This window comes from Cordyceps javanica, chromosome 1, assembly GCF_051103115.1.
Source record: "Cordyceps javanica chromosome 1, complete sequence".
NCBI classification, from domain to species: domain Eukaryota; kingdom Fungi; phylum Ascomycota; class Sordariomycetes; order Hypocreales; family Cordycipitaceae; genus Cordyceps; species Cordyceps javanica.
The window spans coordinates 2,098,505-2,113,839 of record NC_139295.1 but is presented as its reverse complement, the minus strand read 5'-3'; the positions used below and the strand labels follow the sequence as shown (position 1 = coordinate 2,113,839).

Genomic DNA, 15,335 nt, shown 5'->3' with positions numbered 1-15,335 from the left:
ATTAATACCACCGCCGATATGTCCTGCTGCACAGAAGTGTTGATCTGGTCCACTTATTAATTGCTCCCATGTTCATGTGCCTGGCAGGGGTAAAATAACAATCGGGCGTTCACTTTTGGGGTCACTTTTGGGGTCCGTTTTGGGCACCGCTTTGGGCAGTCAGACTGGGCTGAACATCAAATGCCGCAAAGCCGCCCGAACTCTTGAATGGGCGAAAGAAGACGAACAATTTTTAGTGTCTCTCCACGTAGTCAAGTCACTCGATTCGGGATTGGCTAGTGCTTTGGGTTGGTATACCGATAGCAGCCTTCATCGTACCTTAGACAGCTTCGTCGCACTTCATGTCATGTGCCCAACTGTTACTCACACATTATATGATGTCACATGGTAGCACCCCACTTTGTACCATCCGCAGCTGCGTATGGCGGAAGTCCCCGCTTGTACGAACATGACAACCATCAAATTTCGCATTCCAATTTAGAGGAAAACAATGCTTAAGCCAGCTGCCTTCATTACATCTTCTCCGTCGCCAGGCGTAAATCCGTGTTGCTAAAATACTATACGTTCTTGTTCAAACTAGTGCGGTGTACGAAAAGGCGGTTGCTAGGCCACGCACGACCGGGAGCATGGCGCAAGGCTCAGCCGTATCTGGCGCAGATTTGGTAAGCCGAAACCCCAGAAGAGAACTGATCCGAAAGCTAACTCTGACAGGAGAGTAGCTGGCAAGGGTTCACGAGAAGCACATTCACCGAAGCCGACAAAAGAGCGGCCCACCATATTGATGCATCGAACGTCGAACGGACTTTCGCATGTGAATCGTGCGAGGAGATATTGTTTCAGGATGGGGACAACTCTACGCTCTTTCGAACATCTGGAAGCGGAGAGATGAAGCTGCCACCTGGTATACGCGTGCGGGCCAAAGGAGGGGCTGTGAAATGTTCATAGTCGGTAGAAAGAATTGACAAAAGCATAGCATGAGTCCCAGCTGATAGTCAGACTGATCATCATGAGCTGCGCCGGATAGACATCTACGGCCAGACATGCTGTTTCGATCTCTCCGGTATCTCCCCTCCACATATGGCTATTTGTGATTGCTTCGAACACGTCGACACCAAATATTGGCGCAACCTGATTCTTCACCGCGCAGCGAACCGAGAAACGCTCTGGAAAAATTCAGCTCTAGTGATAGATATGGACTGTAACTCACTTACCAGCTCCAATGGTTGCTGCGCCTGACCAACCAAACAGGGTGCAGAGTAGTTGCTGGTCCCAGGGGATCATGAACCGGATGAGACCGTCCGTAGATGCCCCCGAAGGCAAAAATGTCGTTACGAAACCTCGACTTGCTTTCCTTATTAGATGGGGAAACACCGCCTGCGATGACCCTGGCTGGGAGACTTTGGAGTAGCACCAAGATGGACTGCCTGCCAAGGAATACTGAAGACTGGACGACACAGCTCCCCCGACCATGCGTCGCAGACCGAGATGATCTGGCTTTCGTCAGTATTGCGATTCTATAATGGTGAGGGCTGTAGCGTACGTGTCAAGAAGTCTTCATCAAGCACCGTGGACAAGACCACCTTGTTGACCTCATTGTTTGTGGCGATTTCTGTAACATTAACCTGCGATGCGGTGACGGCCTGTTCAAGAAGGACTTCAAAAAGATCCTTCTTTATGCTTTCCAGCGTTTTTTGAGTTAGGCAAAGGCCACATATAATTAGCGAGACAGAATCTAGTCCTCTTAAAGCTATTATCCTTGGCTCGTCTTGTTTTTTCGGGTTGTACAACAGAGTGAGCAAGCTTGAGAGGCGACATAGAGCCACTCGGCTGTACGGGAGCTCCTTCACGGGCAGTAAAAGCTTCGCCGCTTCGGCTTTCAGGAGCTGTTTCTTCAGAGATAGCAGTGCCTGGTCCAAGGCTTCGGAGCTCAAATCTTGAGGATTGTAGTTCTCTAATGAACTGAGTGTCCCTGCGTAGCTCTCCATGCTTTCCGAGTACGTTGAAAGAGCACGGATGTCTGAGTTGGAGGTGGGGAGACTGGTCAAGAGTACCTGAAGGCTGAGGGATTTTGGATATGTAAGCTGATGAGGGGAAAATACCCAGAACCTGAGTAATTTTAGACACCTGGTCGGCCCCGCCCCTCACGCTGGCGCCACAGCGCCTCTTATTGGACAGATAGTGGGGAAAAATAGACAAAGCTGCAGGCAAATTTGCCACCGGAGCTGTTTCAGGGAATTTCACCAAGCTTCTGGGGAAAGAGCCTATTCGCTGTCAAATCGAGACACTTGAACCCGCGGTTGCTGAACGCCATTAGATTATCGTGCATGCTGTAAAGGGGAACTGAGAGATACTTGCATGAGGCTTGCAGGAGTAGAAATTTTTATAAGGGTAGTACTTGGTAGATCGAGGTTGTGAATAAGTACTGTGCGACATATAAAGGTTACAAGATCCAGCAGAGATCTGGACAGCATTCTCAGTCGATGGTACAGATAAGCTATTGTACCATCCCTTTCTCGCGAAATCTTCATAAAGACAGTCATGCCTGGTGACCAAGAAGAAAATACCTATTCGAAGACGTGAGTATGGGAAATCCGGGGCATTTATTAGCTAACGCTCTGCAGGTCGCCACGTTCTGTCGCGAACGTTATAGATACATTCCCGTCCGATGTGAGAGGCTCGAAGAAAGTCAGGCCCGACTATACAAAACTCTCGAGGTACGTAGCCAGGGCGTCTATTAATGACACCTTGCTCATATACCCAAATGCAGTGCATCTAGCAACATCGCACTAGAGGACCATATTACGGCACGGCATGCTATACGCGAACAAGAGTCCAGCCACGCCAAACGCGCTACCTCGCCTTCAAGTACTACCAGCGAAGAAGGACTACCAAGTAAATCTCCTCTCTACCTTCGTCTATACTACTTAGCTAATTAATACAAGATACTCCCCAAAACAAGAACGAAGTTACTAACGCACTAAACAATACCACCAAATATGCTACCGAGCTAAATGCCTTACTATCTACTTTAGAAGTCGCGGGCCAGTATCCCCCAGACGAAGATAGTAAGAAAAGTAACGCACTATCGGACACTAAGTATTCTACAAACCCAGTATCTCCAACAACACTACCATACAAATATGGAGACATAAATAAAGAAGATAAATTTATAGTTAGGAACGGGATATAGATACTCTAACTTATAAGAAATAGCTAGTAGCTATTCGGCAAAGAGTAGGGCATAGGTTACCCTCACATTACTACCTAAGCATAAAAGAGCCCCTCTACCCCCTCTCTAGTACTTTAGAATAATAATTCTATAAAAGAGATAGACACTAAAAATTACGAAGCAATAAATAACTTAGACGAATTATATATTATATTTATATATAACTAAACGGAAATTTAGCCAATAGTCAAGAAGATCATTATGTCTCTTCTATCGCTTACTATAACTCCAGTTAACCAGACCTAAAATAGTACATACTTACATTATAAAGACACTAAAGAAATTAAAACCTTAAGTAAGTTTATTCTCGTTAATATAAGCTAAACAAATTAATAAATATACCGAAGAATACTAATCGACCATAAACAAGGTCAAAAATAACCTAAGTATCTTCTTACGCCTTAAAAGGCAGATAGCTAGGAATCTCAGGCTAGCCACTACAAAAACAAAAGGGGAAATTCGCGCTCATATACTATCCAATCGTATTACTATTATTACTCTATTATCCAAGTAGCTAGTTAAGATCTTAATAGTTAGAAGAAAGAAAAGGGAATCTAAGTAGGATAAAGAGTAGGTCATCACGACTACCAATAGCTATATTATTCTACCTAATATTCATTTTCAAATCCTACCTTAGGGAGGGAACTTTCATATAGCTATTCTACTCCTAGAAAACCTAGAACGCTAGTAGGGGTTACTAAATTCACATCGTTCAAATCCATTCTACTCCCTACCCAGAAATCCTTATCGGTCATTCTACTTCTAACTAGGAATTTAACAAAGTCCTTAATTCCTACGAGTTCTTCTAAGACTTCGTCTTATAATAGATCTATAGAGGCATTCGTATTCATAGCAATATCCTCGCCCTACGAAGGCTTGATAACGGTAACCAAGTCTTCCATAATCTCTACAGTACCTGATCTCTACCTCTTTAACATAGCACTAGCCACGGACTATAGTCTCTTCTATCTAGATATACAAAACAATTCCACACCGCCCCTAATCTCAGATAGAGTTACGCTAGACGATAATATTACCAATAGGGTACCACACACCTATTAACTAGCTACGTTACTCGCATAGCTACTATCGACAGATAGCTAGAAAAGCAGAACAAGAGATTCCTCGTTTAAAGCCACAATAGGTATCTCTTCGATCACCCCTACACTCTAGCTAGCAAGGTCGTACTCAGACACCTAGTCTTCCCTACCGTTTCGACCTAGGTCGAAGCCACCTAATCTTACCTTAGAATCCACAGAGGTACGGGGAGTTACCATCGGGCTCTTTACTAAGGACATATCTAGAAATACTATTATACATTCCTAGTCGTCGGCCAGTTCGCTCTCGTAGCCATCATCCATAATCTCGAACAACTAAAACAGGTTTCTTAGCTACCCCTCGGCCACGGTCACTCATAGCTCTCTATATAAGAGGTATAATCCCTAATCAAGCTCTAAGCCTATAACCTCCCGCTATACTTCTATCGTAGAGTTAGTAACAATAAAATTTTTTTTAGTACGTTCAAACTTATAATAAGTTAATATTAAATAGGTAAGGTTATTAAGACCAAAATATTAGCAGATTTCGAGAAAGCTATCGCTAGTTAGTATAAGTTATTTACTAAACTAAATCCTTACCTCTTTTTAAGAGCCTAGCCTACCATAGTAAGGGAGAAATATATAAAAATATTCTCACTTATTTTAGAGATATCTATATCCTTAACTCGTCCTATAATAAAATTCACAAAACCTAGAATATCTCATATATCTTATCTTACTTTATCAAGATAGTAGTACTATTCTAGATAAGTTAGCTTCGTAACTATAATAAAACAATATTTACTATACCCTAAAACGCCATATATATTAGGATAATATCCACCCCTAGTACTAGAAATAGGATATCTATAATATAATATATTAGGAGCGGGAGCCTTTCCTAGCGTCACTATTCTTTTTCTCTTCTAATATCTTTAAGTTTTAAAAACTAAGTATTAACTTTACATAAGATCGCGCATATAGTCCATAAATCGCTTTTATACGTCTATTTTAACCTCTATACTCTTTCTTAGAGCGTTTTTCCAACGTTAGTAATATCAAGATCCAATCTATCTATAATCTTCAGCACATAACTAACTTAATTACCAATATTATCGAAGACTTAGTTAATATCTTGCTTATTTTAATACTAGTACTTAACGATCTAGGAAACGAAGGAAATCCATATAGGAGAGTAATTAGACTAGAGCTTCTTAAATCCATTATAAATATAACGCTCGACCAATCTCCCATATAGCTCAAACAACGTCTTTTTTCGTAGGTCTTTTTATTTTAGCGATAATAGCAAGATTTTAAGGCTTTCTACTATCTTCTTCAACCCACCAATCTACTACTTTAGGTCTTATAAGAGTAATATATTTTTCAGCATCTACTCTAGTTCTATTAAGGAAAGGGGGTTTTATAGCTTAGTCAAGATCAAATAGCTATTCTCTTCATAGTCTCTAGACCTAGGTTTCTATTCTTTAGAAGATAGCCTATACTTTACATTAGTAAGCATAAAAGTAATACTAGAATAGCGATATATAGTCTCTTATATATCTACTAGCCACGCCCAAGCCTCTTATCTAGGTACAGTACAATCTCATCTACCACCACTACCTACGCATAGCATCGTACATATTTAACCTCGTATATATAGCCTAGGTCTTTCTACGTAATAGTAAACTCATAACATATAAAGTATACACCCGCTATAAGACATTCACAGCACTTTTTAGGGCCTACCTATCCTCTCTTTCTAGAAGTCATAGTTTCGTCTATAGTTAAGCTACTAAGAGGGAAAAGCTAGATAAAGTTCGCATATAGTCGTCAAGTACTAAGTTAGCTACTACTTAGGGAGGGGGTCATATGCGCTTTTACATAGTACTAGCTTAGTAACCATAGCCACGAATAACAGCCACGGTCAGCATAGATTCAAGATAGCTACCTCAAACAACTAATAGAGACGACTAGACCCATAATAAGGAGGGTGTTTTCGAAAACACCTTCCAACGCTGTCCCTCTCTCTATTCCCCCCCCCCCCCCCCCCCCTCTATTACCGTCGCTAGCTAACGGCAGTATAAGAATAAGATTGTGTTAAGTTAGACCCATGTGTTTAATCATGTCTAATTATTAGCGCCATGTCCGCATAGAGGCGTAATAACTATAAAGAACCTAGGGATCTCCTACGTAGATATTCGTAGCTAATAGTTACTTAGTTAGCTAGCTATATTATGCTAGAGTAACTAACGAGGCTAAGTAGAGTCCTTATAGAGATAGTACTTATAACTTAGTATTCCTAATAATATATATTTAATAAATAGGCTATACTACTCCTCGTAATACTACCTAGTATTAGTCCTCTAGAATATATCTTAGGGTTTACTACGTATACTACCCTTATTATTTATATCGTATTTAGGCTTTAGATTAAAAACACTTTCCTCCTTAAGGTTAAACTCGTATTATATATTATCTTATTACTAGTATATACGCTAGTATTTAGTATAGTATATCTAAAGCCTAATATAGAGAGCCTTTAATTTAGCTTCTTTATTACTTTATGACTAGTAAGTAAACTATACCTATATGCGTAGGTAGTAAGTAATATTCTAGCTTACTTAAGATTAGTCTAGGACTAATTTATGCTATTAGACTAAATTTAGTATAAAAATATACTATTAAGTTAGCTTATACTTCTACATAATTATAATAGCGATAGGCTATATAGCCTTACTTTACCTTATTATATTCAGATTTTAATATTACCTTTCTATATAGTTATAATAGTACTAGGGCTCTATCTTAATTATAAGTATAGCCCTAGCCTTAATAGCTATTAGTATAGCTAGTACTATTAATAATAAGGACTTACGGTAGAATACTCTATATAAAGTATACAGGACTATATACTAGCTTACTTTTCTAGTACTTAGTAGCCTAATACTAATATTATCTAGCTATATTATTTCTACTATATAAGTGCCCCTTCTATATAAACTCTAATACCCTATTTATACTATACTAGGTTAAGTAGTACTAGCGATCTTATAGAGAAAAGATCTTATTAAAAGAATAGAGTAAGGCTATAATAATAATAAGTATAGAAGAGATTCTCTAAGTATATCGAGGGAGACTTTAGTAAATTATATAGAGGATCCTAGGTATATATTAGTAGACTTAGACCACAATATTATAAACGACTACTATAGGTAGCTTCGGGATATATACTCCTAGACTCTAGGATCTTTAATACGTATTAAATAAATAGTTATTACTATTTAAGATATATAATAGCTTATAAGATAAAATAAGTTAAAACTTACTAGGTTATTACCCTAGGTACGTAGGCTATATCTAATAGCTTAAGTTAATAGTCTATTATTAAAGGCCCTATATAGCTAGATTAGAAAATAATAATAGATAGCTTAGGAGGTAGTTAGACTAATACTAAGGGTAGCCCGCGTAGTAGATAGGTATATAGATAGATAATAAAACCTCTACTTCCTTTTATATTTAAATTTTCTACTACCTATTCTAATATAACGCCCTTAATAGCCCTTCGGCTTTTTACCTATAAATACGCTAGGTTAGAAATATTATGCGCGATAGATAAATCTAGGTAGATATCTAAAGCTATATGCTTAGGAGTATATATAAGTAGTAGCCTCCTTATTTAGATAATTAATAATAAACTTGGAATTAACCTATTCTTATCGCGAAGCAAAATGCCTAGACAATATCATTATCTTTCTTAAGCTCTCTTCTATCTAATTAGCATAAATATTACTACTTTAATATGAATAACCCTACTATAAAACTACATAGCGTTTACGAGATAGAGAATTATATTAGAAAATATAACACTACCAAGTGCGTGGATAATACGCGATATAAGTATAGTAACTACCTACTAAAAGCCTATCGCGTCTATTATATGTTTAGTAGCCTATAGAAGCGAAGGTGAATATGCCTATAGAATCTACTTAATGTGATCCTAACTAAATAATATAGCAAAACTTTTCAAATATATTTAGAGGCGAAGAATCGGTCGATAACTATAACTAGTAGTACTTAATTAGGAAGAAAAGTTATTTTATATATCTAATAGCGATTGGCTAGTCTAGGGAAGGAAGGCGGATAAAGAAACTTATAGTGGTAGACCACACAGCTCGATGCTGGTAGTTTCGATATATAGGCTAACTATAAGTAGCTAGATATTCACGATCAATCAAATCCATGTTGTCTAACAGTTTTAACTCCAAATCATATCTTACTGCTAAGTAGGTTAAATAGCTGGCGAAGGCCTTTTTTATCCGCTTATAGCGAGACTCTATAAGGTAATAACTTGTTAATTCTTAGATAAGCTGATTACTAACGTAGTTTGCTTTTTATTTTAGGAGGAATATTTTCGTATTATTATAGTAATCGATGCCTCTATCTCACTACATAATAAACTAGAAGAGTAGTAGGGAGGTATAGCCATATAGATAGCTAAGAAATCTATTTTATTACTTCTAAAAGCTAAAGTATCACAAAACGCATTAGATAATATTACGAAATACCTAAACAAAGCGTTTACGTATAACGCTATGGCTATTCGCTAGTTATAAGGCTACTCCTACCTAGGCATTTACGATAGCCTAGTTTATATAGCCTTATTTTATTATATCTATGAGGTAATTCTAGGAAATAAAGAAGCTTCTGAATAATATGTGTTATTTCTCCTAAACTCCTATAGGAGAGATCTATAAGATTAGCTTTTATATTTTATAGGTTTACTGCCCACATAATAGAATTACTATAACTTCACCACCGGTAGTGCTTTACTTACATAGAGTGATCCCTTTTATTCTTTTACTTCTTAGTAGCTTAATAATATAAATATTCTCCCCCTTCTCTTTTTGTAGAAATAAGTTAATTCCTTTTCCCTTTAAGGCTATTCTTCGCTAAACGTGTCACTCGTGCAAATAATATAAGAGAAGCGTGTGCAACCTATCTCTACAAAAGAACACCAGGATACTCTAGTAAAACCTAAAGGTAAGGCCTACGACTCACTACTAGATAGTAGCTATTACTAATATAGCCATTTAGGATTACGCAGCGTCTTAACCCTATCTAACGATATCGACGACAGGCATACGAGAAACTACTAAGCTTAACAGAAGTATCGTAACCGCCACAAGCAGTAGGTCAAGGCTCACGACGATAAGATATCTAAGCTAAAAGGAGAAATAGAAATCTTAAAAGAGGAAAATAGGATTTTATTAAAAACTATTAAACACTTCGAAAAAAAGAAGCATAACTAGATACCTATATTAGACCATAATATCTACTCTAGCACATATCCCTCTACTACTAGTTAGACAGCCGAGTAATATAGCGCTACCACTTTTAGCGAAAGTCTATCTAACCTCGTAGACGACAGGTTTCCAACATCATATCCGAACTAGCCAACTATTTCTATAGCTCCGTTTTTACCGTTTTTACCGTTTTAAGCTAGTTAGGAATCTAATATTTTGCAAAACCTAAAAGCCCCTTCTAACTATCGTGTCTTATATAGAAGCACCGTCGTCAAAAACACCACGCGAAGTGGCTAGTAAGTAATCAAAGTTTGTGCTGAGATATTAATTCGGTCGTACTCGGAAAGCTGGGAAGTTCTAATTACTAAACTCAATCTTAAGTTTACGATAGTAGCCAAAGAATCTATAAATAACAGCACTATCCCCGTAGACTTTCACAAGAACATAGGTCGTGCTATACCTATCGTCTTCTAGACTTCTAGGCAATTACTACAATGGCCGACCGTATACAAAGCGACGAAGACGAGGCTAAAGAGTTACGTAGGTAAAAACCGACTAATTGATATATTGCAGCTTTTTAACTTATAGACGACCAGTTCAATTCGCAATAGGGAAGCTGCTAGTTAACTTGGTCACAGAGGTCCGTCAAGGCGATGCTAGTACACTCAATATCGTTTGTATACAGTGGAACCGCGGTGATGAGACCAAGGGAATTTGCTTCCAGCCGAGGCTTGGCGCCACAATGTCTAGCGCCGCGGTCGCGAGAGACGGATGCGTCGTCACCATGGACACACTGCCCGAAGGAAACGACGGCAAGGATCTAGTGTACCCTGCGATTACTATAAGATCCAGAAGGCGTATTCTACGAAAAGTCGAAAATACAATCTCATTTTCTTCTCACGCTCTCGCCAGCATGCATCAATCTCTCGCCCTTGACAAACTTATGGACAATGTTAATGAGAGCTCTCCAATCCCCAGGAATACTCGTGAGGCACTCCGCTTAGTGGTGACAATGCCGCCAGAGCGGCTGTCAGAAAACGAAGAACACAGCACTCAGTTGCTCCGGTAATCCTTCCACTAGCTCGGAGCTATAAGACTATTGTTATGATTCCATAGTTGATTCGCTTTCTTTCCTCCTCATCTTAATAGTAAACAGCATAGGAACTAGATTGTTGAATTAACTTACTAGCAACCCATCACAGTGTCTACCTACAGCCTAGTGCCGCCATTTTTGGGTTATGGGGACAGGGGCGGGGACAGGGACGGGATACCACTAATGAGTCTTACGAGGATCTAGTTAGTAATCTAGGCTTAGAGGAGCTTAACTACGTATTAGTACGTAGGGATAGGCCCCTAGAATAAGCGGTAGTTTAAGTTAATCTATCTTCGATAGACCCTATCTATTATATAACGCCTTTAAGAATAAGAACTATAAGAAGCTAAGGAGCCTACAGGATATAAGATAATAGATCTTAGTATTCTTAGATTATATCTTATAAGCTCTAAGCCTATTACTATTCTACTAATATATCTTATCTAGGGTATAGAAGGCAAGGTATATATTACCTAAATCTATTAGAGGCTTATCTAATATAGCTTAGAAGCCTAGAAAAAGATTAAAATTTAACGTTTAGATAGAAAACTAAGACTATATCCTAAAAAATAAGATATATTTATGTAAATATAATAATAGTATTAGTATGATAACTAAGCTTATAGATAACTCATAGGCTATTTCCCTTTTCTACTATCTTAGGAAAACTATGGGGTTATTAAAGCCAGAACAAAGCTTATAAGAAGTACTATAAAGTCTTTTTATTTATTTATGTGTAGGATATCATATAGGAGCAGAAATTCTAGGGGCTCTTTAGAACAAAAAACTAATATTTTAGGTGGAGAATACCCGCGTGTCGAATATCACAGCTCTCCAGTTATCTCTTTCTAGCGCTAACCCCTGGGCCTAGCAAATAGTTTCTTAGGCGAAGGTGCAGAATATATAAAACAAGGGTGTTAAGATGCATTCGAGTTCTCTGCTGGAATCTAAGCGATATGACTCTTACAGTATCCTCTGTTTCTTTAGGACTTTGCTGCCACTATAGTAGGAAAGCTATGACTGTAGAATGTTAACGGAGGTACGGTGACTCCTGTGATTCGCAACTGAATGGGTTCAGTGTTGAAAGATTTGGCACAGCTTTATTTAGACCAATCCAATGTATAGCGACATAGTCCGGGTTCTACGATAGCTTGCATACAATTTATCTCTGACCAGCCTTATTCACTTATTATAACGTAACTATAAAGCGGGCTAGCCCGCTCCCTGTGGAGTAGTAGTGCGTAGTAAGTCCAAAGATGTATCTTTTAGATTGAACTAAAGCTAGGAGACCTTAGGAACCCTGACTTAGCTATGGAAAGATGCTAGAAACTTGTGAGTAATCCTTTATCCTCCTATCTTAGTAGGGCACTAACTAGAGGAAAGTCGAATACTACGTTTACAAAAAACGATTATATTTATAAGCGTTTCTATCTATAGAATCGACGAATAATAAATACGTGCTAAGGACATATATCGCATACTACTTTAACTCTAGGGATTTAAAGCCTACGAAGGTTACTACCTCCTTTAATTCTATAAATAGAGACCTAGTAAAAGCCATAAAATACGAATAACTACTAGTTAAAAGACTTTTACTGTTAACTTAGTTCTAAGGGCTGAGAGATAAGGAAGGAACGATTACCCTACGTGGTTTTTTTTACCTAAGCTACCCTCTCTTTAGCATAAACGCCAATTTATACTATAAATACCCTACTAATAATTTAAAAACGGTATATAGCATAATAAATCATATTAAAGAGTACTATCCTAGTCTAATATACTGTCCTTAATGTCGTCTAAACTTTGGTAACCTTGAAGAACGAGAGGATTATTAGGAGCGAGTATGTGAAATCATCGAAGTCGATAAATAACCAGAAAAACGCAAAGGTGTTAAAGAAGCTATAGTAAACGTTTTTTATGTCAAAGATGCGTGGCAAGCAGCCAATAATCGCGGAGAAGCTGCCAGGTTAAAGCAAATCGCTGTTGAACTCAACGATGCGGCTAGTCACAACCAAGGGGTGCCGGAACTTGTTCATCAGCTATGTAGATATAACCGCGAGCCTCTTGGTAATAGCACCGCCGAAGAAGAGGATCTTAAATGTGATATGTATTCTCGCACTGGCGTTAGATTCCGGATGTCGGTGCTTTACGATTTATGGGAATTCTACTACAAAAAAGAGATGCCGCAAAATGTGGCTAAAGAGCTCCAAATCTTGACAGAGGATAATCAGACAAATTAAATATTCCAAATTTTACTAATATTACTGGTATGAGCTTTCATATTAGTAACCTTTAGGGTTATTTCGGGACTACTGTGAAAGACTTTGCTTAGCTAGACGATATGGTTACGCTATTCTTGATCTAATTGACTACTATTTAGAACGTAGCGTAATTAAAAGCATAGCCACCAATTTCGCCTGATAACATGGGGCTTATCCGCAAATGATTACGGCGGGTTGTTGAGAGCGCGGCGAGATTGCGCTGGCGGCTCTTTTTTGTTGGATGGCGGTGCTTATACCAAGACTGCTTAGGCACCCAGGTGAGGTGAGCTGGGGTGGTCGCTGTTAGGCGGCCAGCCAGCCCACTGACATGGAGCGCGAATCGATGGCTATGTGGACCAAGGCCGCTCCCCCTGATGCACATATAAGCAAAAGCCCCTTCTCATAATGCCTCGCTTAAGACCTTACTCGCCGAGCTTTATCCACGCCCATGAATTTACATGATTAGTGGTTTATGGCTCTAAGTCGTCGACGCTCGATCAGTAAATAACGGGCTTATAAGTAAAAGAGAATCGCTCTCTAAAGGGACTCTCCCTAGCAGACGACGAAGCACCATAAAAGCAAATACCATCTAATATGCCTACTTTTCCGGCTATTCCGCGGCTATCCTACCTAAAGGGGAGTATAGTGCTATTCTCGCGAGTGTTTGCCTAAGTACATTCAAAATACCTTCTATCGGGAAAGTACACTTAGTAGAGAAGCCCCCTAAAGAAATTCTAGTACCTAAGTTCAGACTTAGAGAGATAGCACATACGATATGAGTATACTAGTACTTACTCTAAGCTATAGAAAAGTTACCCTACTTTAAAGGCATAGAACTTACAATACGCTTATAAGCTAAAAAGGCCTCCTACATACTTATAGTCTATATATTTCTTACTAGGCTTCTACTTCCTAGTATTCCCTATAAAGACTCTTTAGAAGTAGAAACACTAGCTACTATCTTAAAGGTAGGCATTATGTAGAGGTTAGAGATATATCTAACTATAAGTTAGCGAGATATAGGCAGACACCGAAGCTACCCATAAGCCTACTAATAGGAAAAAAAGATAGTAGCGAATTATAAGGTTTTTCTTACTAAATTAAAGATATATATTAACGGTTTAGTTTAGTATAAGGCAACTTTCGAGATTTTAAATAAGAACGAAGGCAACTTTCGAGTTCCTAGGCGAGATCTTATCTATTTTAATGACACTCTACGTTAAGAAGCTATCTAATTCTAAGCTTATTTTTCCTATGTTTTTCGTTCGTATTAAATACATATGCTGTCTTACCTAGCTCCCATGTTTTTGCTTGGTTGCAAAAAATTCAGTCTTATTGTAACGGGCTGAGCCCGTGGTGGCTTAGCTTGCGCTCTCGCCGTTTGCCCCGGTCCGATGGACCAGGGCTTCTAGCCCACTAAGCGAGATTAGCTCAGGCGAGTCAAGGAGCTCCTTAAGCTCCTTAAGCTCCCCTTTCTTATTTTATTTCCTTTCTTCTTCAGCTTTTAGATACTCGTAGTAGTCGCTTAGTCAGTTATTAATATACTTGGCTAAGACCGTTACACTTATCTCCTGGTAGCCAAGTACTTATGGTACTAGGTATCTAAATTGTTATTCCTAGAATAGGGATAATAGGCTAACTTATTATTCTTAGTATAACCCTCTTACCTAGATAAAGTGGCTATATATAGCCCACGCTATTCTAGTAGGCTACTATTATGTATATAGGTAAGTAGGCCTAAGTTACTACTATTTCCTCTTTTCTCGAGTAAGTAATATATATAGTTACGGTATAGGTCTAACTTTGATAATTATAAGTAGTTATTTTATGCCTTATCCTTAATTTATACCCTAATACGTTATACTCTTATGTTTCGTAATAGTAACTATAGAGTAAATTAGCTCCCTTACTAGGTCTTAGCCTTTAAATTTAACTAGTCCTATAGCCTACTCTTAGAATTTTTGATTTTTTAATAGCGATTAATAGAGTAATTATCTATTTATAATTTACTTAAAGCTAATATTAGCTAAGTATTAAAAATACCTATTAGGTTAGTTTTAATTAATCTTACTTTAGTATACTATTACTTAGTAAACTAGGCCTCTATCGCTAGATTATTTAGATAGTAAAGACGTTTAGTTAATATATTCCTTATTAATCCCTAGCTTACTATCTCTAACTACCTTATTATGAGAATAATAGCTAGTAAATAAGCCTAGGGGTAGGCCTAGCGAACGCCCTCCCTTAGGGTATACTTATGAAGCATACCTTACTAATATATCTACTATGCCTAGTTTTATATTTATACGCCAGCCTAACATAAAATATCTCTCCTAGGAATAGCTAGATAATAAGGTAAAAGGGGTTTATGAGGAGATAATAATAATTAAAAATAAATATATTAAACTATTT

At 38.2% G+C, this 15,335-nt stretch overlaps 1 protein-coding gene across 1 annotated transcript; it reads right to left on the bottom strand.

The window, feature by feature from the left end:
- Positions 1 to 1,514: 1,514 nt before the first annotated feature.
- On the bottom strand, positions 1,515 to 1,985 carry V2A60_000656 (uncharacterized protein; the record flags this gene model as incomplete). The annotated part of the gene is made up of 2 exons (XM_083252024.1): positions 1,515 to 1,677; positions 1,834 to 1,985. The coding sequence occupies 2 exons, from the start codon at positions 1,983 to 1,985 to the stop codon at positions 1,515 to 1,517; spliced, it is 315 nt and encodes a 104-aa protein (XP_083108150.1).
- Positions 1,986 to 15,335: the final 13,350 nt, after the last annotated feature.